The 24,571-nt window shown below is 45.7% G+C and overlaps 1 protein-coding gene across 3 annotated transcripts in view; it reads right to left on the reverse strand.

The window, feature by feature from the left end:
* The window catches only part of MAD1L1 (mitotic arrest deficient 1 like 1), a 348,979-nt gene that overhangs the window by 75,218 nt on the left and 249,190 nt on the right, over positions 1-24,571 (reverse strand). For all 3 annotated transcript variants that reach the window (XM_032126012.1, XM_032126014.1, XM_032126013.1), the window contains one exon: positions 15,087-15,277. In XM_032126012.1, the coding sequence (XP_031981903.1) occupies positions 15,087-15,277 (191 nt within the window). The remainder of the gene's footprint in view (positions 1-15,086; positions 15,278-24,571) is intronic.

Consider the following 24,571-nt stretch of genomic DNA (forward strand, 5'->3'; position numbering starts at 1 on the left):
AAATTACATGGAAATATATATGTCCCCTTCAACACCAAACTGGGAACGTGGCTCCTAATGGGACATCACTACACATTACTCATAAGGCCAAGACATGTGGCATTTCCCAGGGAACATGCACATTCTCCTTTTTATGCCAGATGACATAAGCAGCCATCAGTTTTTTCCTGCTGGCGCTGTGACTTCCATACACATAATTTGAGTCCTTAAAGTGAACCCCTTGATGTGGATTCCACCTGCCTCAGAGAAGAAAAAAAAAAATATTAGGGAAAAATAATAAAAAAAAAAAGTCTTGGAAATATATAGCAACAAGAAACTGGCAGGACAAACTCACACCCCCACTGTGCCAAATTGCAAGTTTAGTAATTCTGTTTTCTTCCCACTGAGTGGAAGGTGTCATTAGCTGCTGTATTTAGACCCACAGAAAAGGTTCTTGGAGCAATCCCCAGTCTTCCTCTGAACAGGTGGCTGCTGACCACAGGAGCTCTGTGCAGCTGGGGACCTTCACCTTCATCTGCCTGCAGTCACCACTTCCACTTGAATGGAAAAGAAGTAAACAGGGCAAGTGGAGCTGTATGAAGAGAAACGCTCAGGCTACGCTGTCCTCCTCGGGGCTGGAACTCATCCCTGCACCACCACGGCCACTTTAAAGCCCCTGCTCTGCATAAAGTACTCTTGGGTGCTTTTAACTGCAGAATAGCTTTCCTTCTGGGAGAGGATTTCTCCTCTAGGCCCGTCTCTGTGGAGCACCCATTGAACCAAATCCTCATTTCTGAAGATTACTACAACAATTCAAAGAATCATCGTCTTACTGCGAGAGCCTTGGAAAGGGAGCACAAAGGCTTTGAAAATGCCCTGCGACCATGCAGCGTGCACCTGGGCTAGAGTCTTGTCTGCTGGCAACGTTCCTACAGGCTTTTGAGAATGTCAGCCCACCAGACCACGAGGACAAATGTGCCTATCCACTGCTGGAGGTTTTGCTGGCAGCGCTGTGTGATGGAGGAGGAATGGCAGAGCGCAGATGTGATGACTCGATGGGATTTCAGACAAATAAAGATACAAATCCATAACCATAGGGGGTCTTCATGATGCCTGCAAGGAGAAGCGAAGGGAATTGTGAGGAATTGCCCCTTTGGTGTGGTGACCGAGGCTGGGAGCACCCCGTGGTTTCCAGAGCTGTTTGGGATGGTGGAAGTGAAGACCACCTGCGCTGACAGAGAATTGGGAGAATCTGTGCAAACATTCATTATTTATAAGATAGCTGTCCAAAGGCAAATTGCCTGGAATCCATTAAAGGGAGAAATCCCAGCTCCCTCTGGCAGTCGCCTGGCACAGACCTTTTCCACTGGCAGAAAAGGGAGGGAGGGGAAAAAAAATCACTTTCATTTCTAATTAATCTTCTGGTATATAATACTTTTAATTAGGAGGAAAAAAAACTCCTGTGTGCTCTTTGAGAGAGGAAGGAAGGAGCCAAAAGCGAGGCAGAAAGCTCTGGCATCTTGGCTGTAGTTCAGACATTGCCTTTAAACCTGAGGAGCAGGTGAGCCCCGGCTCCTTCTCTTCCCATGATGTGACCAGAGCCCCCCAACGCTTCAGGGGCTGCTCTGGAGATGCGGAGTGGGACCCTGTGTGTACAGAGCTGGCTATGTACCCTGGAAAAGCAAATCCAGGTGAATGAAAAGTACTGGAAAAATGCCTTGGATAGGAATGAAGAAGACACTGCTGGACACAGCATGGGCAAGACAAGGAGAAAGGCCCAGGGAGAAGGAAATACAACCCATACATTATCTCTTCAAATTAATAACCCCCAAAAAACGTTCCTTCCCCAACCCCAAATTTCCCAGCCCTTCTTTTTCCTAATGTCTCTCTTCCCTGCATTCATTATTAATGCCGCTGGGGGTACAGATTTGCACTTCGGTTTCTGAAAAATTAATTCAATGATTAAAATTTCAGTCTCTGAGTAATGAAAGCAGCTCGGGTAAGCTGGAGATGCCCCTTTGCAGTCTGAAGGCCTTTGGTGTGCTGCCCATTTACCCCCTGCATAAGAAGCCTCCCTGTAGACCTGGCTCAAGGGAGAAAATATGGTAGGAAAATGTGGTTTTAAGTTGATTAAATCCTGGTTTTGTGGAGAAGCCATTTTGGTTTAATACCCTACCAATTCTGTATTTACTGCAGAGAGTGAACCCCAGGTTCTTCCAAGGCTCAAGTACTCATGGCTTTCCACATGACCCCTTGGTAAGGGCAAATCTCCAAAGAATGTAAATATTAATCAGTGCTGTACATCTATCACTCACTGACAGGCTGATTGCAGGCTCAGAGACTTTTGGTGTGGCTAATGAAATTTTCTGTGACACTGTGCTTAAAATGAAAGAATAGCAGAGAAAGGTTCCCAGGGAAAGACATCATCTCAACTCATAAAAAATATCTATTTTCTCATCTGTACCCACACTATCAGCAGAAAGAGCAAGACTCAATGAACCTGTTAACTGGCGAGGAAAGGGCAGGTGACACAGCACCCGCCCCTGGATGGCAATTTCACCTCATTCTAGAAACACAGAGACTCCCACAGCAAATTCAGAATCAGCTCAAGGAAGGTCCTTTCCCAGCCTGCAGCAGAGCTACCCTTCCCACCAGCTCCATGCCAAAGCAAAAAGTGGGCAAAAGACCTGCATAATTCTCCACCCTCAACTCCCAGCACTGTTATTTTTATTTATTTTAAAATAAATGTGAGAGGGATGTCAGAGCTGTGAGCAGCACAGGGAGCCAAGAAGCTCAGAACCCTTCTCCAGGCTGAGATTAGAGGAGAAGGAAGGGCTGGATTTAACCTTACACATCCCAATTTCTTTCCTAAGGTGCTAAAAAATAGCAAAATAAAACAAATATACATAAAAAACACCCTGCCTTTTCAATGGCATTTTGCTTCAAGGTTTAGTTGGATTTATACTCAGCAGAATAAAGACAGCTAAAGTGAACAGAGTCCTTAGGAAGCAACATCTTGGGAACATGGTGGAATCTCAGGGCAGCACTGGCAGGACACTCCCCACCAGCCAAAGCAGCACTGCTTGTGCTGCCATCATGGGGAAAAGAAATGGTCAAAGAGGAACAGGAAGCTCTGCCAAAATCCTCCACAGGCAGGAAAATAGCAAAGCCGTGAAGCTGAGATCTGATTTTCTCTGAAGCAACAGGATTAGCGACAGCCCACACTGCAGTTCACTGGGGTCAGGATAACTGAAGGAACACCGAGCGCTGACTCAAAGCCAGCTCCTGGATTCAGACGCTGTGCAGCTGCTCCTGACATATTTTATCAAAGCAAAGTTTCTAAAACTCGACTGATTTGTGAATTTTGGGGGAAAAACCAAATGTAGCTCCAGAAGAACATGCTGTGTACATCACCTGCCCAGTGCTACCTGCTAACAAAAAGCAACAGAAGCACAGAAATCTACTTTTTACCCCATTTGCTGAAACTTTGCCAGGTGAACGTGCAGAGCATCGACTGCTTGGAAAACTCTCTGCTTTTCTTCCTCAAGATGCAGCTTTGTGGAGATTTCAGAATACGTGGGCTTTTATATGCTGTTCAACTCTTGAAGCTATTCTGAGCTGAACCTTTAGCACTCGGCTCTGCATCTACAGGGCAGACAGAGCATCAGGACGTGCAGGATGAGCTCCCTCGCAAGCTTTCATGTGCCAGCCTTCTCACCTTGGGACAGGTTCATTCATCTTGCTCTTGGAGCTCAGGTGGTTTTACTGAGCCTGCAGCTATTTAATTTTCCCTTCTGAAGAGGCTCCTGAGCAGGATCCATCCCAACCCGAGCGATGACGTTCTGGGGGCACAGCCCTGACGCTCTGCGCAAAGAGGAAATGGAAATGCTGGAACAAGCACTTTGGCACAGCTTCTTGGCTGGGCTAAAGGTTTATTCCTGGGATGCTGCTTTCCTGCAGACTAAGGGAAATTAAATTTAGCACTTTGCAAATAAATAGGTTAGGGCTGAAAGGACACTATTTAGGAATTTACTGCACACAGCAGCCTCAGAGATTATAGATCCATCACCGTCTATTACCTTGCTAGTTACTGCTTCCACTCTGTCTATCTTCCCTACTTACAGAGTGGTCCTTTCATCAGGTCTTTTTCTGTTCCAACTTGAAACTGTCATCATTCTCATGGAATTATATGAAGAAAAACCACTTTAGGCTGCAGTGACTCTGCCAAAAAGTCAAGGACAACTCCCGTGGTTCCCCAAGACAAGGCGATGAGATTCCTGCCTGACAGAGACATGCACAGATGTCTGACAATCTCCTGAGCAGCACAGCAAGAGACAGCTGTTTACACACATGTCCAAAACCTCTGGGCCTCCCTGCAACTGTCAGCTGGGCCTTTTCAACACCCACAAAACACAGGAGGCTTCACAGGGACTGGCAAACCAACAGCTGATGGCAAATCCTGCTGCAGATTCATCACCACTACATGGCACGTGGCAGTCACCAAAGGCACCGACACGATTCTAACCCCCACCTTGTGCTGTTCTCTACTCTCTACTTCAGAGAAAAATCATCTGCAGACAGTTCCCTCTCCAGGGTCGGATGCGTCCCAGAAATGCAAAGTGACAGCCAGCACATGGAACACTCTCCAGAGCCTTCCATTAAGACAGACAAACCCTCCATTTAAAGGTTTAAATTTATGACAGCTCCCCAGAACACGGCTGAGATAGATCTACTGTTATCAGCTACCTGCTTTAGCTAAAACAGAGTAGGGACAAATTAAAATTTTCAAGTCTCAGTTTGACATATTCCCTCCAAGATACAGACAGACTAGTTTGTTTTCTTTTGGAAGTAAAAGATGCCATCAAAAGATAATCTTGGGAGTTATCAGAGCTGGAGGTCATCCTCAGCTCTCAAATTCCCTGCTTCGCCCACGATGTGCTTTAGCTACAAATCCTTATAAGACGGATTTGACATAAAATACTTTTCAGTACTTCTTCCTCAAAGGACATTCTCATGCAATTGGCAAAATAGAAAATACATTAGGTACAAAGGCCTAAAACAGTACTAAGTTACCTGCTCGTAGCACTAACACTCACATGGAGCAGTGGGAATGGTTTCTGTGTGGAGTTATAGCAATTCGTGGACTTGCCTATTTGAAGCAAATGTGAGAACAGGAGAGGTTTTTTTTTACCATTTCCATGAATGTGAATGAAGACAGTTGATACATTATCAAATCCTTAATATTATCCTTACTATTAAATTATTAGAGCTGTATCCATGTGAAGTATTAATTCCTTAAGTATACAGAATGTAAAGAGCTGAGCTGCAAGCACTGTTGCTCTGTAGTGTCAGGTAGAAATCCACCAGAATCCCAGCAGTCAGTCCTTGCACAAAGCTCTCCAGGAGGATTTTCAGGGTATTCCTGCATTCTGTCACTGCTCCGTGGACACAGCAATATTAATGGATTGACACTGCACCAGTGATATGTTATGATCTGGAGAGCCTGCATGGCACACCATGCTTAACACTCCCTGATGCTGTGAAGTGCGTCAAATCTTCAGGAACTGCCACGACTGGATGCCTGATGTGCTTCCAACCCTCTCCAGCAGTAACTGCCTCCAAACAGTGGTAGGACGCCTGGGGGCAAAGCAGAAGGTATGCTCACAATAGTTATTATCTTTGCTTTTCTACAGGCGGTTCCATTTAAAAAAAAAAAAAAAAAAAAAAAAAAAAAAAAAAAAAAGAGGCCTCTGTTTAGATGAGGGTCTTGGGGAAAACCCAAACACAGCAGAGGCTGGGATCCCATGAAGGAGAGCTGCCTAAAAAGCTTTGAAATGTGGGTTCTTATCTTAAGCTGGCAAGCCAGTTTGAGAGAAAGCGCATTAACTGGTTTATGCTGTGCCAACTTCATGGCTAAGAACCATGTAAGAATTGAGGTTTTAGACTGTGAAGTGTGGAAGAAATACAAGGATGATAGAGGAATTGTATGGTTGTGAGATGCTGGCTCCTGTCTCGCTCCTGATGGTGGCCCTTTGGCTGCTTCTCACTAGTCCCCCACTCCATCCTTCCCCCTCACCTGCCAAATGTGGTGGGAAAGAGCCAACCACCCCATCACCCAAACTGAATTTAGGCTGAAATCTTACAACTGAAATCCTACATGAAGGCACAACACAAGCATTTATATTCACAACAAATAAAGGAGAAGACCTTTATATGAGCCCAGACACACCTTTCAGATGGAGGCAATAGATGTCCCAGGGCCACACCAGCATGAGAATCTTTTACTGTGTCTCCATACTTGTGAACAATTTTTATACACACACACACCCTCTTCCCTCCCTCAAGGTTAGAACATCTTTTGCCCCGTTCAAGGACGGGCAGTAGCTATAACTCCCAAAAGAAGAGATAAGACCTAATTTTATTTGTATTTAAACAATGTGCTGCTTACTCAAGAGAGAAGAGAGGCAGTGACTGCCACCCACTCCACTGGTGGCTTTGTGCAGGCTGAGCTGTGCTGCCGTGACCTGGGCACTCACATGCTGGTGGGTGCTTTGCTGGATGCTACCAGCTGCACCTCAGAGCTGTTTCCTGGAACTAACTACTTTTCCTGGAGGTCTTCTCACAAACCTGTTCCCAGAACATACAAGGAAAAGGTGAAGGAGTGGTACAAAAGTCATCTTGAAGTCTCTTGGCAATATTCTCACTGCATGCCCTGTGCACCACCACCCACCCCTCACAGCCAGCTGAAGAGAGGCTTCAGGGGTGTCCATGTGGAATCACAAGTGGAGGAAAGGTCCACAGGGATTGCTGAAGTCCCTGACAGCTTTTGTCACACAGGGATGGCACAGAAGATGCTGTGACAATCTTGCTCTGGCAGAACGTGCTGCCTTGGAGCAGACCAACACCTGCACAGAGGCCCAGAACGGGCCCAAGGCACAAGAGCTGACCTGTCCCCTCCCTCCTGTCCAAGGACAGCAAACAACAGAGACTGTGGAGCAGCCAGGGAAGACGAACTGAGATGCAGGGTACCCAGAAACTCCAGGCTTTTCCCCTGCGAAAGGATAAAAACCTCCAGCAATTTCCTCTGCTTTTCATGTGCAGCTTTGAACAGAACCATATGCAAGCCACCAGCGGGCTGTGGTTTGCTGACACGGCTCTGCATGTTCTGCAAAATCACAACAGAGCAGCCAGGGACAGTAACAAGCGTGCATCAAAAGCTGCTTTGCAAAACACCCATCTTATGTGTGCTGCAGGGAGGCTTGGTATTCCCCCATCGCCCAGGCTCAAGGCACTGCCTTTTCCTTAAAGAGTGCTGATCACACAACCCCTAAGTAGAACATCTTTTGCAACTACCAGAGACTCAAATAAATAAATAAATAAATAAATAAAATTACTTGAAGATATTTAATGCCAGTTGGGGGTGGTGGGAACCCACAGAAAAGGAAACGAGCACGAGTGCAGCCCCAAGCCCCCTCAGGATGCACCATGTGCCTGAGGGATTATTTCCTGCATCCATTGCTGTGCGAGAAAAGCCATCTGCCCTGGTTACATCTCCAACCCATCCACATGCAGCTTCCCCACCACAGGACATTTTGAAAAGCTTCTCAAACCCCTGGGAGTCCATGAATTGTAATATCCTGCACCCAGGTGAGAGGGACAGAGAAAACCAGGAGGTCGAGTGACCTAGAGCAGATTTAGCAGCAGAGATGGGAACGGGAATCCAGGAGGGGTTTTGCTTATGTCCCCTCTGCTTTATCCCTTCTTTAACACTGTCTCCATCTCACAGTGCATAAACACATCCCTGCCAGCCCACATAGCCCTTTGTAAGCTGTTCAAACACAGCAGCAGGCGGACACAGACATCCTCCTCTCCCGAGACCTCCCACAGGGACACTGGGCACAGCCAGCGACAAGAACAACTCTTCTTCAGCAAACTGCAATCACGCGGGTGCTGGGGCCGTGGTGGGGGGGAGAGAGGAGAGAGAGGGTTTTATTAGAGCAGGTAAGGCAGCCAGGACCTGCTCTGCCTCCTGCTCACTGGCACTGCCACCTCTGTGCTGTGCAGGGCTGCCCGGCTCTGCCCCGTGGCACCAGGATGGAGTCACAGGCTCTCGTTTGGGGCACAGGCACGACCTGCCCCATGCCCACCCCCTGTCCCTCCAGGGCCACACATGTTGTCACACCAGCCTGGATGTTCTGGTTTAATTAAATTCTTATCAATGACCTGTGCTCCTTGACGGTGCACGTGACAAGCCCCAGAAAGCACAGGCTGTCACTTGTGTTTCATTAAATAAGAGATTTCAAGTAGGGGATTTGGAGGGAGATAAATTGCAAACCTACTAAAAAAAAAGGTGTATTCCAGTAATTTTGTTAGTCATTGTTATTGCAGAATCATAGAATCGTTTAAGTTGGAAAAGACCTTTACAGTCATCGAGTCCAACTGTAAATCTAATGCTGCCAAGGCCACCAGAAGCCCAGGAAAGATGGTGAGGTCCTTCAGCTGGGATGGCTGATGCCTGTCACAGCCTGGATGAGGCGATCAGCAGTTCTGACAGTGATGGGGGCTGAAGTCAGGTGAAGAATTTGTGTGGATAATTCCAAAGCTGCCTTTTTTCAGTGCCCTGCTCCTTTGCCAAAGGAAGTACAGACGGAGAGGCAGAGCTCATGCCAGCGCAAGGAGGGTGCTGTGGGGAGGGAAACCTGGGAATACTGCAGTGGCACTGCTGTGTCCTTGAGGAATGAAGGAGCAAAAGGAAGGGAAAGTACAAAAACAACTTGGTGGTCAGCAGCTGATGATTACAAAACAAGCAGGGAATTGCAGAGAGACAACCTGAAGCTCAGATGGCAGCTGAGAGCCAGCCTCATGTTTCCTGTCCCAAATCAGGCCTGCTTTTGTGAAGTGACAGGTTTTGTATCTGCCTCACCAGGTAACACATCAGTCACTCCAACAGAGAGGATGCACCCACCAGCAAGACAAACCTCTGACCTTTCAGAAAGCCTCACATGCACCATTCTGCTCGTCAGGAAAGAGTCTGTCACTGTCATGCTCCAACATCATCAGCATTAACTACCTCCATGCCTGGGTTTACCTTGGCAGACTCAGGCATGGCAGGAAGAGGAGCAAGTGGTGCCAACACACTGGAAATGGGTACTGTGCCAGCCTGGCAGGTAACAGGGGAGGGTATTCCCCAGCCCAAAGGTGCTCTATGCTCCCCACCAGCACCGTCCATTTACCCTCACAACAGTCCAGTGACATTGGCAGGAGCATCGTCCACCTTGTACAGGTGGGAAAGAGAGGCTGACAAAGAGCATTCCCTTTGTTCAGTTGGAAGAAGGCTTCAGCCCAGCCTCCTCAGGCCTTTGCTCAGAAAATCTGCAGTCAAAAGAAAACCTTCTGTTAGATTTTTCCACTATACTCGAGGTGACTGGCTTCATTAAAAACAGAGAAGGAAAAAGCCCTAATGTGCACTAGGGAATAGGCAGTTGTTCAGGGAGGCATATACAGTAAGAGAGAAACTGTGCAAGGAAGGAAAAAAAGCATGAAGAAGAGCAATTTGAAGACAGTAGCAAGAATTAAAGTTAGGTCCTAACACAAAACAGGCTGCTACAATATCTGAAAGAAAATAATGAGTGGGAAGTTTAAACACAGGATTTGATGCTGTAACACCAGAGGTTGCTCAGCAGCTCCTTTTAGAGGCTGCTGATTAGTGCAACCCAAGATGGGTGCTTGCTGACCCTCCCAGGAATCCCAGCAATCATCCAGCAGGAAGGCACAGCGATGGCAGGCACCCTCAGAGCTGAGCTGAAATCAAGTCTCCAACAACCACACAGGCAAATTGAAATCAAAATATGAAGATTAAATAACCTGTAATTAACAAGAATGAGGAGTTAAGAGAGGCCTACAGTCCCTAATCAATCTCTTGCTGCTTGGCCTGCTCCACCGATGAGCCCCATTGTTAGTTTTGATTGTGTGTACAAGAGTGCGAGACGGTGGCTGGAAGAATAGCTCTCCATCAAAACTGTGATTTCCTTCCCCCCTTGAGACTCATCAAGGGTGAAGAGGAGGAGAGAGGAGAAGATAGAGATACGAAAAGAAACAAACAGCTACAACAGACTTCTCCAAGACACTCTGCTATGTTCAAGGAGGAATATCTGAAACTGCAGGTATGCCAAGAATGTGGACTCAAGAACCACAGCTCCCAACAGTGCTGTCAGCTTCAAGATGAAACAAGAGCACTCAGGAGAATAAAAGTAATCCCTGCATTAACCATCCTGCTTATTCTGAGGTGTACATGATTCACAAGTGTGCCCCGGCCCAACCTGTTCTCAGACTATGCTGGAATCTCAGCAGAACAAACTCTCTCTGCACGTTTAACCACACGAGTTTTGCTTCCCCCTTTCAGGCAGCAGTTTGTCAGCATCACCTTGATTTTGAAAAACAGCCCCCAAGTTCTTTCTTGTTCAATCCAGCCTCATTTCCCTCCTGAAGAAAAGAGAATTAAACTAATACATCTTGTGCACACTGCTGCCCTACTGTGTTTCACACACCTGGTCAATACAGAAGCAAGAGGTCAGCGAGCTGCCCAAGCCATCGGGCAAGCAAAGGAGGACCCAGCTGGTTAAAGGTGGTGTCTGCCCTTCCACCATACCCTTCCATATAAAGGAAAAAAATACCCCATTCTCCTTTTTTACACTCCTATGCATCTACAGTGATTGACATCAGAAGCAAGTGTTCATTTTCAGGTGGCCCCAAAGTTTGATAGTTATAGTTTCCCCTCACAGATCTGCAAACTAATTCTGCATTTAACTCCTTAAAGAGGTGTGCAAGGACGGTGTGTGCACACCAGCTTTGCACAGCTTTTTAATTTATCAGGCTGTAGAAAAGCTGTTGATTTTATTTGATTCTGTGAGCGTATTACCAATCCAACAGGACACCAATAAAGGTTTTATTTTGCAGCAAGAAGTGCCAGCCCTGGAGCTGGCCACGTTCTCAAGCTATGTCAAGATGTTTCTGGTTTTGTTTGCTGTCTGGTATCTCGGGTATTCTCTCTCAAGGAATACAGCCTATCAACCTGAGGATGCTCTTCAATGAACTACTGCTGGTGTTTGGGTTTTCATTTGATAATTTTGACAGAAAATAATAACACAGGTGAGACCTGGAAGCACAGAGAATTCTGTACTCTGCAGGACTAAGCTCTGAGGATATAGAAAATATCTGTCTAAAGGCAGCCTTTGGCCAGGATTGTTTATGAGCTCAGACACGTAACACCACTGTGACACTGGAAAGAGTTTGTCTGGTTTAACTTCCTTCCCAACCAATTTAGACCCAAATAACTTAAGCATGAATTATCAAGAAATCTGAGCACTCCTTTCTAAGAAAGTAGAGGAATCTGACACCAGGAAGATTGCAAACATTGACAATTACATAGGATCAGATCCATGACCTGTTCAGCCCAGGATCCTTTAGAAGTGACCAGCCCCACATTCACGTTGAAACATTGCAAACAGTTTACCTGAGCACTGAGGATAATCAAGAACAGATTACTCCCTCTTCTTTACTCAGGTCTTCACTCCCATTTCCACAGAATGAAGTTGAATGTTGCCAAGCACAGCAGCAGCAAAACCATTTGTACACCCAAGCCAAAAAATAAGCAGAACGAAGGGGAATTCTCTTCCTAACCTCTATAGTAAGGAGTTGCCTTTACCCCTCCAAGCAGAGAGCTGTGAATGTCCCTGCTTCAGGTAAATGTACATATTTAACATAAAACTAAATATTAGAATTTGTCCACAAAGAGATCTTAGCATTTTAGAAAATGCACTGGCCTCCTGCTCTCAGTAGTTCCCTGAAGCCATAGGGTCTATCAAATAAAAGGATTTATACTCTTTTCCTTTAAAATTGATTGACTTCAAATGCTTTGGCTGGGACTGTGTCCTTAGGCACACAGAAAGACAAAAGCCTGCGATTTAATTTCTTTCCACTGTTTGTTCATTTGCACAAGTGTTTCCAAATCATCTCCTCTTCAAATTTGACCAGTCTTTCTGTTTACTGAAGGACTTTCTTCGTCTGAAACAATTGTCATTGCCTTTCTAAAGACCTCATTTCCTTACTCCCATTCAGGACCCAGCCAGAGACAAGGATAAACAGCACAATGTACACCTGGCCAGGCAATGACAGCCTGATTTGCCACCGCCTCATTCCGAGCCGGATAAGCTGATCTGGAGGCTCCCCTGCAATGCTTGTTTGTTCTAACAGATATCTTTAATGGCTTGTTACAAAGGCAGTCGATGCAGTTCCTGGATATCTGATGGGTGGGCTGGTCTAGACACACCAGTGAAACACCACAGAAAACACAAAATCTGTGCCGTGGCTGGACACATCTAATGGAGCAGCAATGGGAATGGAATACGAACCTGTCAAGTGCCCCAGGAGGTACAGTGCATTACAGCCCACAAAAAAAATCGTCAGAGTCTAAACTCCTGGTGAGGAATCTGTAACAGTGCTTTCCACAGCGTTTAATTGAAACAATAAAAAGGAGCAAACAAGCGGGAGCGCGCTGTGAAGCCTGAGATGTGCCTTTCTGCCCACGCACTCACAGAGGGGATGAAAATCACTGGAACATCCTTCAAGCTGATGAGCTCATCTGTTGCACTGATAGGGATCACCAATAAATACTGGCATGGTTTCATTGGAATTCAGTGCTCATTTATGGATGCAGTCATTGACATTCCCAGCACAGCACTGTGATTAACCCTTTCACTGGAGCTGTAATCCAAATTAATGCAAACTGGCTGGACACATACAGCAGGTAGATAATAAGCTCCACTAGAGTAACAGCACACCTTGGCCAGGAAAACCAAGCATATCTTTCATCTTCATTTAGCTTTGAAGGGGTTACATTACAGGAGCTCCTCCTGCATCCCTCACTTAAAATTAAATGCCACCAGCAGTGCTACTGAAATATGCTTTTAAAGTTTACAAGCTTCTGTAGTTCGGCTGTAAAGTGCCAAGGGACTTCTCTGGTTTAATTATATAGACCCTGTTCCATAAACTGCTTGAATAGAATAAATACAAATAGCATCCACGCTTTGTGACCTCTCTGGGTTAATGAAATGCACACAAACACCCACAGTCTGCTACGGCTCAGAAATTCCACAGCATAAACGCACAACCCTGCTGGAAGCTGTAGTCAGGATTCAAGCCTTCAAACATACATGAGAACCAGCTGCCTGGACTCAGCAAGGAAATAATTTGTTGTTTATATTCTACTACTATTCAAAGCTGCAGTCGGTGGGAATTGTCTGCGATCTGCTGAACAGGGAGAAAGAGACGGAAATTTTCTTGTTCATGTTCTAATTTGCAAATCTGCTCCTCTTGTCCGGAGAGGTGGTGAGGTCAGGGAGGCTGAGGAATTCCAAGAATCAATAAATGACCCGCCCTTGGCTCTAGGAAATGCAAGATCTTCTCTACCTGGTGACACTCACTTCCCTCCTCGGAACATACTTGGGAATAAACACTCGAGGGAAGAAGAGAAAGCGGGAAGAATGTGTACAGAGAGAAATCTCTCTCGGTACTTTATTATCCCCTCTCCTGCATATAAGTTATTTATATTGCCATTTCATGAAGGAGGGTTTGCTCCTATTGGAGAGAAGCTCCTGAGCTGCCAACCAGTTCTGGTTCATGTGGCCAACATACAATTTTCTCACATTTTCTTAACTTTCTCCAGGCATGGCAACTCTCCTGTGGTGCAGAAAAAACTGCAACTTGTCTGGCCATGGCATCCAACAGACATCTCCAGGAGCCTGCTGAAGTATCATACACTAAATATTTACCACTACAGGTGTGAGCAGAGGTCTCTGGAGGTGTTAGAGCAGCACTGCACCATCTCAACAGAGCACTGCTTTTGGGATTCAATGGCAGCACCTTAAAACCAATAGAATTATTCTCTTCCCTGGGCACTGAGCTTTCCTTTGTTGCTGCCATGTGTCTCAGGTAGTCCAGAACTCTCCTAAGGCCAAGCAATATGACTGTTTTGGGGATATTTTCCTAGTTTTACCAAAGATCCTACGTGCTGTCTTATACACACCCTCGCTTGCTTTATTTGTTGGGTTTTAGTTGTTTTATTTTTTTTTCCTGAGGCTCTAAAGTTGCAGAACAGGAAAATGTTTGTCCTAGTATGGAGAGAAACAATCTTGCAGCCATCCACGTGTGGCACACAGCTGTAGGTCTGCAGAAACAGAACTTCCCCACTTCCTGCTTGTAGAGTTCCCTCCTGTACTGAACAACTCCAAAACCTTTCAAAAAGGAGATTTGCCCTAGGGAGGATCAGTGGGAGGCAGGTATGATTTGAAGTGCTGTTGTGTTTACCATGGAGAAGAAGAAAGTTCTCCCAGTGACCTGTAAACTTGGGCTGTTGGCACTTGAACCATCGTAAAGACAGGACTTAACAGCTTGGTGACTTCTAATGTCACACCTCAGCTCTCTAATGCATCAGCCCAAGTTTGCCAGCTGGAAGGCAACACAGCAGAAAAACAGCCCCTCTATCAAGCCACAACCTCACAGCCCACCCAGCCAGACCAGAACAGCACCCGACAGACAGAAGACAGACTGTTATTGCTACTCATCTGTGCTGTTCACATAAATGGCACTTCACACACACCAGGATGAGTTGCTGCTCAAAAGGGATTCCAATTTACATAAAGACAAGATGATGACATGCAGACAAGCTAGAGGATGGTAAAAAAACATAGGGACATATATCTCATAGTGAAGTAATGATGAGCCTTGATGGTTACATAAGGTTTTATTACTGCGGCATATAACTGATAATATAAAAAGGTGAAGTGCCAGGCCAGATGCCTGAGGTATTACGCATATATAGCCTCTTCTCTTTACTCCAGACTTTGATATATAAGTGGGAGACCAGATGTCAAACCTCCTACTTTTTAACAGAAGAAAGGATCTTTACTTCCCTCACGAGGGACACTCTGCCACGTAGCAGGGGGCAGTGATTTTCCAGTCTAATTCCTGAGAAAGAGAAAATACACCCTGGCACATTGAAAACCATGAACCCCAAAGAAGCAGGTGCAGCCAGGGGTGCACAGACCTACCTTGAAAAGCAGGCAGTCCCCCTGGTGCTCGGCGTACATGGAGCTGAGCCGGTACTGGTTCTCCGTGGTGATGTCGATCTGGTACCCTGTGAGTGTGTAACACACCTTGCGGAACTCCTGGATCTTGGTCTGGAAAACTTCTTTCAGGCGCTGGTTTTTCAGTTCTGCACTTTCCACTTGCTTCTTCAGCTCTGGGTAAGGGAAGAAAATGGGTACTTTCTTATATGGCACCGGCACAGAGCCCTTGTGCTGTACTTACAATGCTGGCCAGACTGAGTGAATTCAAAAGGTTAATTAAAAAGTGAATTAAGCAGGCAGAGTAAAGAAACAAGCAAGCTGGATGCCTCTCCTCCTGGCCCCAGCAGACTAAAAGATAGCAAACTGGGGAATAAGGAAAGCAGACATGTCTTGGTGGGATGGATTTTCCTTTTGCTCAGCCAGTCTTTTAACAACATATTACCAAAATTCAAAGCTATAACATCCATTTCCCTACATGCACACATCTTGTTTTCTACACTCAACCCAAGAGAAGGGTGCTCCTCTACACAAAGCAATAAAGTGGAAAAACGGTCCAAAATACGCCTCCGCATGGTTGCATCAGGAGGAAGCTGCCTACAAGGGAAATCTCCTCCAATGGAGGAGATTTGAGGTAAGTGCTTTGATCTCAAATTGACACACTGCTTAGGAGTCCCTCAAGGTTTGGGAAGGGGCTTTTATTGTGATTAAAAGCCCAGAGAGCACCAATGCCTCTTTGCATTTGCTACCTTAACTGGACTAGTCCCTATCAGAGAGGTCCTGGGAGACTGCCTGCCACTCACCCTGTGTTTTATTGCTACAAAGGGAGCTGCCAGTACTGTGAATCCTTCAAGAGGATACACAACAATTACCATGAATCTTTCACCCAAGGTGCCTTCTGAGTAATTAAACCTCAGTTTATCATCCCATTAATTACAGAGATTGGCTTTACTCTAATATACACTAGAGATGTCTCTCAAGTCAGCCTCTTTTATCAACACTGCAGTCCAGGGTTAGGAAAAATCCTGACTCTAACAGCAAACAAATAGACTTCCTCAGTCGAATACCTCTTTGTCATTCTGAGGTTTAAGGCTTTATGCTGTGATCAGGGACATAATTGCAGCATTTGTAGCCCATATGTCTTGAGTTTAGCTAGTTCAGGTCCAGCACTAGGACAGCAGGAACTTCAGTGCAAGGTGACTGCTGGAATATGAGGAATGTTTTTGGCTGGGTTTATAGAGCCCATACTAAAACATTATTGCTTCCCAAGTGAGCTGGAAATTTTTTTGCTTGAGTATTTGCTGGAAAGTGTTTCCATTGGCCTCCCAGGCACAGTGCAGGGAGGATGTAGGATGGAAACTGCAAGGCCATGGACTTGCCAGTGATTCACCTCTGAGCAGCTGCTGACACACCCAGAGAATGCCAGTCACACCTCTCCTGCTTTAGTTAGGCACTCTAGGTGGGACAAAAGGACCATTCAGTGTGTTAAGTTAAAGTGCCCCAAATGCCACTGAGGATGCCCTTGACCAGAAGTACTTTGGCCTTAATTCAACTCAGTTTAATCCCCAGGCAAGGACAGGAACTCTTTAATGGTTGAAGAGAATTGCATGTCCCTTTACTTCTGAGTGAGAGCATCCACACAGGGAGAATTAACCCTGGCCAGCTCCTTACCTTCAGCTAATTGAGCTCCACCTTCCTGAGCAGCTTGTGGTGGTGTACAAGCAATGACTGCCTTTACTCCGGGCCTCCCCACAGCCGCATCTTGCTTTATGAAGGGGAGCAAGCCAGTTGTGGGGAACATCACCAGCTGGTTCATTAAAACCCTGCTATACAGGGAACCCCCAATTGTAGGGGGATGTAAAGTAAGTAGAGAATATCCAAACCACTCTTAATGGCCTAAAGGGTTGTGTCTTACACACAGTCCCTTCTCATGTGCTCAAAAAGGCTCTGCCTGACCAACCACCTTCCCAGTCACAGCAGCTCATCAATGTGTGATTAACTCAGCCCTTCTCAGGATTGTGACAACCCTTTCCCCATCATCTCAGCTGGGTCTGGTCTTTGATTAATCAAGTAATCAGTCTCTGAAGCTGGGAGGTAAACGGGTGGCTCTGACCTAGATATTCTTTGTTTTCATTCAGCTAGGCAACTGTTAAGGACAAAATCCTATATATGAAAGTAAAAATTCAGTGACCACACTGCAGTGGTAAATAACATTTCGTCACTGTCAGAGACAGCACTGCCTTTAATATATTGCCCATGTCCAACAGCAATATTTTTTTCCCTAATAAATGCAGCCTAGCCTTGGAAAAGTAAATCTGCCTCTTCCTACCGCATCTCAGAGGTTGCCTTCCCAACTTCTATAACCTTGGAGGTGGATGGCACCCTAATTCATTAACTCCTTGAACAGCTTTTGTTATTCATGAAGAGTTAGTGCCTTTCCACTGTTTTGTCTCTCAGACTTGGTCCTGCCAGTGGCCACCACGAGCATCCTCACCCCCACCCAACAGCACTGGCCTAGTTAAAGAACCCTCTGACTCTGCAACAGCAACTAAGTGATGGCAACTGCTTCCCTCCACTACCCTCAGGGTGAGAAAGTAAAAACTTTGACTACAATCAGTTTTTTATGCAAGAAATCTGGGGCTTTCCAGTGTAACTGAAGTGCCAGGGAGCCTTTACCCCCGACTGCGTGCCCTTGCTGCCTCCCTGCCGCTCCTCCTGGCCCTCTTTCCAGAGCCTGCGGCAGTGTTGGTGTCCTGGCTGGAGGAATTCATCTGCATGAAAAACTTATCTGCTCGTTTGAGATGCCTTGTGTCAGCCACTGGCACAAGGTGCTGAACTCGGGAACTGCTAATGTAGATGCAGCTGAATGTGCCAGCGCCAGCCAGGGGTGGGATAAAGCCTTGTCATCCCTTCTGTGACTCCATCAGCACTTGTCCAGCAGGGCTTCTTTAGCTTAGGGACAGAGCAGAAAAAAACCCAAGCAGGCACAGGGACACAACAGGAGTGCCTGAGCGTGCAGCTGCCCCCAGTGAAAGGCCCATTGAACCCTGACTGTAAAACAGAGATTGCTCCTCCTTTACGCCCAATTAAACCGCAGCCCTCAGCAGCTCAGCTACAGCGACTGCTGGTGCCTCCCTCCTGCAGCGTTTATCCCCTGGGAGCGATTCAACCCCGGGCTGTTCCTGGTTTAACTCAGGACAGCACTCAGCACTGTGACTGCTCCCCTGCTTTCCACTGAGGGATCTGCTGACACAACCAAGAAAGCACATCATGAGCAGGATCCATGGAAGAGTAACTTGATAGGAAGGTAAACTGAGACTTGAGGAAAGTCAGGTGGGATCCCACTGCTCAAACAAAGCCATTTGAGATGTCTTTCGTAACCTTCCACCATGCTTCTGCAGGAAAGAGATTTCCTGCAGGTTCTGTGTGATATCAGCCAGCCCCAGGCCAATGTCTCAGGCATCCTTGAGGTGTCTAAAATGGCACAGAATATATATTTTTAGGCACTGGGTACCTATGGAGCGTCTCTGCACCATGGATCTGTCCAAGTACAGAAGCGGCACTGCAGATTCCCTGCACCCAGCCAGCAGGACAGCAGCATATGCACGGACTTGGGGACAGTAATTAATCTTTCTAATATGTGCCCCATCAAGTGAAGATGTTAAGCTATGAGGCAGCTCATTGTTTGCTCTGCATCTGAATTCAAAGCCGTGACAATGCTAATTCTTAAGCCTCACCTAATACCGCTAATTCCCGCCAAATTTCTAGCACAGTCAGGAAAAATTGATTTAAAAGTCATCATTTGGCACAGAGTGCAACTCAGCTGTTTCAGAGCAGTGCTTAAGGCACAGCAACAGAGGCCACAGAACAGAAGGAGATCCTTTTGGGATGGGTCAGGGGCAGTAGCAGAGCAGGGCTCTGGTGACAGCACTGGTGTGTCCACCCCTTTTATCTACCACCTACAGAACACTGAACATCTTGATCCACTCTGATCTTTCCTGCCATCTGGAGAATTAGGTTTAATTACATCTTTAAAAGACAGTATTTGAAATCTAGAACCTCTGTATTTAGAGAGCCTGAGTTCCTGTGTTTGACCTTGTTCAACTTGCACACAACAGGTGAGAGAAGTTGCAGAGGCCATGGATGGGGAAAGTCACACCACAAACACCCTTCATCCTGAAGAAGGGATGCCAAAGCATCTCCAGGTTAATGAAACAAATAAGAACTGAGAAAATAAGCATGAGGTTTGGCAGGCCATGCCTTGGCTGGGGGTAAACTACTGGCCTGAAAAAAAAAAAATAAAGGAGAACAGAGAGAACAGGAAAATATATAGAAATACTCTCCCATCTCCTTTGTATTCAGGCCGAGAGTATGTACAAAAAGTTGCCTGTCCCAAAGAGTTTGATGTGGAAAAAATATCCTCACTGAAAAAAAAAAAAAAAAAATCATTAATCTGTTAGAGAATTAATATTGCCAAATGATTAATTCCTCCTAATGATACTGCTTCTTGAAACACCTTGTATTTTCACACACTTACATTGACTTTAATGAATAATTCAAACTATTTTGGATAAATAAATAAAATATGAGTTGGGCTTTTTTGGTCTCATATTGAAAATGTCACTGCTTTTTATTCCATTGCTTTGACACTCCTTACATCTGAAACTGTTCAGAGCAGCCTGGAAATACCACAGCTTTGGCTCTTGCTCTGAGTGCAGCCGGGTCAATCAATAACAATAGCAGTCTCTACACCAAAGAAAACCAAATTCACACTTAACCTTATACCCAGGGAAAGAGGAGGAAACAATGTGGCTCTGAGCATGCCAAAAGTGGCATGAAATTAAACGTATCACTAGTCTTTTTCAGGAAAATACAAATCTGTTCTGCCCATCCTCAAAGATGCCACAAGCCATGTAGCTGCATTAATTCAGCAGCAATCCAGCTAATATGTATCTCTCTCAGAAAGGCCTGCAGTCCTTTCTAACTCCATTAAAGGTTACCTTCCCTTAGTGACATGTTTGGGCGTCGCTCACTTCCACATACACAGGATAAAGTATCTACACATCAACTCCTGTCCCTGCTGACCGTGCCAGGGTGCCTCAAGACAGATGCCACCCAGCAGTGCTATGGAGGATGCTGCATTATCACCAACCATGCTTTATTTAAACAAGAGATTGCTTAAATTTTGTTTCCAGCTCACAGAAGGGATGCCAGAACCACCTTGTTCACACAAAGTCCATAACGGGAAGAGGGAACATTGGTTTCTCAGTTCCAAGCAGCAAGGCCACAATTACCTTTATTCTGCCCCATCTACAGAAGCTGCTGCCATGCAGTGGCACCCCTTAATCACCCCCCTGCACCCCCAACTGATGCTGAATTACACCATCCATTGCAGGTCTGTCCTTCCCACGTGACTCTCTGCACCTGGGACCCTTCCAGTCATTCCCCTGCTCAAACCCCAAGCTGAAATTTTCTTTGCCAGCCTCAGTTTATGAGGAGCAGCGTCTGAAAAGAGTTCTGTGATATTCTGTGAAGGGCACAACATAAAAATAAATTGTATCGTGTTAAATAAAGGCTAGCAGGAGAAGAGCTGAACATTTTCTGATGTAGGCAAGTTTACGACCATTGCTTTTGAGAAATAAAATTCTCTTTGCTGGATTTTATAGGCGTGTTTTATGCCCTGGGGGAGTGGGACTGCACAGCCCCACTCCACCCCTACTCGACCTTACAGTCTGGCAGCCTCACACACTGCTCTCTGCAAAACTTGAAATTTGTGACATTACAGCCATGAAATATAACTTTTCTTGAAGGTAAAAAGAGTTTTATATTCAACAGACCGCACTGGCTGCTCAATTTGAAACCTAAGTGGTATTTATTTGATCAGTCAACATTGGTGTATTTTTAAACCGTGTATGTACCATATGGTTCAATGCATCTCCCAGCCCCCTCCTCCAGCCACCAGCTTGCCCTTCCAGCAACTCTGGAGAGAGTTTTCAAAGGCAGCACAGCACAAGTAAAGATCTCCACCACCACGACCAGCTGCAGCTCTTGCACTGCCCAAGAACTCTCCCCTAAAAAACCATTTCCCAGATATTTCTCTTCACTGAAGATGGTTGACTGAAGGCCCTGTTTCAGACAACCCACATACCTTTACAAAGGTACCACTTCTTGGAAAGAAGTCCATAATTAATTAACCTCAGACAACTTGCAGAAAGTAGCAGAGGACACTGGAAGGGTGAGAGCAGCAGGACACTGAGGACCAGAGAGAGGAAGCTGTGGAAAAGCATGAACTCTCTCTGGCAGATCCTACACACAGAACACGGATCAGGATCAAGTAAAGAGTGTTTTTCTTTCCCTCCTTTTGCTGAGGCTGAGATTACAACACCAAGGTGCAAAACTCACCAGGACACCTGAAGCTGGCCAACGAACCACCACTGAGCAAAAGGCTCTCCCAGGGGATCCCAGCCTGGGCACTGCTTGCAGCTTTCTCTGTCCTTCTTCTCCTTGTGGGCAGAGCTGTTTTGGAGTGGGGGCAGGCAGAAAAGAAGTGGGCTTTTGGAAGCTCAGCTGAGCTCCTCAGCCACCCCTGCAGCTGTTCTCAGTGGAGGCAGCACAGTGTTGTGTGATGAGACCCCGGGTACCACTAAAATCTGTAGCTTTAATGGTGTGAGCAGCCTGCTTGCAGCAATACAGAACTCAGTGGGGATGGCAACACACACCTCAGACACAGGATAAATTAACCTCAGGAGAACTATTTATTGCCCAAGATGGACTTCATCAATTAGCATGATATGGCACAAACAGTTTGGAAATTAGGGTGGTCACACTGGTCATAAATTGTGACCCAGGCAGGAAGACATCTCCCTCTACCTCCCAAACGATGATTAAAGTCCTCCAGCCACATTTCCCTTCCATATGGCAATTACAGCCCAACAGCACTTCTCAGAACAAAGTGATGTCAGCCAGAGCTGGAGCAAGTCATTAACTTCGGATGCAAAAAATAGCCTCACCTTAAAAACACAAATACACTGTGTCACTTCAGTTTACAGGAAAGTGCTTAACTTCTGCTTCTAGAACTAGCCAGCAAATATCAGGCATAACTCTTCCAGCCCACATGTTTTCCAGGTAATCTATTTTGGAGTTAAAAAGAAAAAAAAAAGTCAGTGGGACTTTTCATGGGCTCAGGGAAGTCAGGTAGCAAAAACCAGGGCCATAACATCATTTGTCAGATGAAGGAGAATCACTTCTCCACGAAGCTGCTTCCAAGAAAAAGAGTGCTTTGAAACCACCCAAGTGTCTAATGAAAAGATTAATCCTAAGAACTATATAATTAACATATATAATATGCATTGTTAATTAGGGTGGTCTGCAGAAGCATTTAATAGATTAATTTATCCTCTGTCTATCACCTCCCCTGCACTCTGCCCATTATTTTGTTTCCATTGGCACATCACTACTATCAGTACTACCCCAAAACACTGGACACATTTAAACCTCCGAAACAGCGCCCAACATCTGCTATTAAACCAAATGAGAAAAACAGCTCCAGAAATAGATGTTTGCTCCCTCTCACAGTGAAGACTTTTTGAAGGAGTTTTAGTCATTCACAGCACAGGGTGGACAATATTCAATCATGCATTAGAGAGTGCTTCACAGTTTATTAGCTGATGATGTTCACCGAAGCTGTGAATGGGAGCTTTCCACCGCTGGCAAAAGATGATTTCAAGCCTTCCTAGGAGCAAAGCCATTCTGCTCTTACTCAAGGAACTTTCTATACTCAAATTCTGATGCTGAGACTCATGAAAATGCTATTTTGACTCAGTGGTAGTGTCCAAGATTATGTTACTTACAGTTTCTTGTCTCCCTCTGTTCCCTCCACTGCAAAATCTGTGCTCACAACACAACAATTTTGTAGCTTTGCAGGCAGATAATCAAAATACAGAACTAACAAATGCCTGAAGAGATTCCTCCCATGTCTAAAGGCACTGCCAAGTAACTCTGTGGTGTAAGACAGATGCTGAGATGGGGCAGGATATCATACAGATACCCTTTAGTTCTGATTCGGGATGCACAGACCAAACCCTAAATGCTGCAGACTCCCCGACTGTTTGGGAGCATGGCTGCCAACAAGCCCTTCTGCCTATATAATGACTTCTTCATAGTCTTTACAACCCCATTCCCATCTCCAGAAGTCCCTTTTTTGTGACACTGTGCCCTGTCCCCAAGGCAGGGTGGCTCAGAAAGGTCAGCCAATGGCCCCACGGGCGCTGAGCGCAGCCTGCGGGGCACAGCCAGGAAAATGCACAGGCTTCAGTCAGCTGGGAGGAGAACACAAAGGCACTGCAACAGAGAAAGGCAAGGCTCTGCAGCACGCCACCTTACTTGTGTTTTTAATGGCAGAAGATTGTGGGGTTTGTTTTAGGGCTTCTGTTCCAAAGGAAATTAAGCTCTTAAAAGCCTCCGCTCGCTCTTTCTATTCAATCCTTTTTTTCCCCAGTTTATCCCCTTAATAATGTTTTGAAGTGTTGGCTCTGCAAATGTATTGCCCTTGGCCTGAAAGCTCTCTGGATGCCAACTAGTCAAATCTTTCCCAAACCCTTCTCCCTGCTCTTTGTGCTCCTGCAGCAGGACCCGAAGGCACTTTGCTCAAGAATCACATCAGATGTTTCCTCTGAGCACTCTTCCGAGTGCCTCAGACCTCCTCTCACGGGATAGCAGGTTCTGCCCTGTTTTTATTGGCATATTTTTCATGTTCTACTTCATTATCTGGTGTCCACTTTATGAAAACAATCCTTTAAAGATGCTCGTGCTGGAGCAGAACGGAGCATGGGTTCAGTGTGGAGCAGCAGCAGAGCAAGAGGGGGAAAGGACTTTCAAACAACAGAACTGCAGGATTGTGACACAGATATAAGGACAAGAAAACTTATTTCCCTGGAGCATGAAAGATGTTTGGAAACAGAGCCATCTCCTGGATAACCAGGCTTTCAATCACGTTATTCCAGCCTCTGGAGCTTTTATTTCCATTGCAGGAGTCTGATATGTTACTATGGATGAGGGAAGGTTATTTTTTCCCTTAACCTTGTGCTGATGCTCTTGGCCAAGAGGTAAAGGCTTGATGTCTCCAAGCAATGTCCACAAACTATGCTAAGGCTGGAGGACACCGTGTCTGGGCAGGGAGACAGGAAAGGTAACATCTGTCTCAGCCCAAATGCCAAGCCTCCTCTCCTGATCCTGAATTATTCATCATGTGCCGACTTCCAAAGCAGTTCAGTTTTCAATTTTTAAATATTTAATAATTGGGTATTAAATATTCATGCAATTTTATTAGAAATTTTGGAAGATGGGCACTAAGGCTCCAATTGTAAAGTTCATCATTGGGACTGACTGCCTACTCAGAGAGACCTAGCTACCTAGAAAGAGAGAAGGGAGAACAAAAAAGGTAAAACAAGTACTTATGGACCTCTCTGACT

Source organism: Corvus moneduloides, chromosome 16, assembly GCF_009650955.1.
Source record: "Corvus moneduloides isolate bCorMon1 chromosome 16, bCorMon1.pri, whole genome shotgun sequence".
Lineage (NCBI taxonomy): Eukaryota > Metazoa > Chordata > Aves > Passeriformes > Corvidae > Corvus > Corvus moneduloides.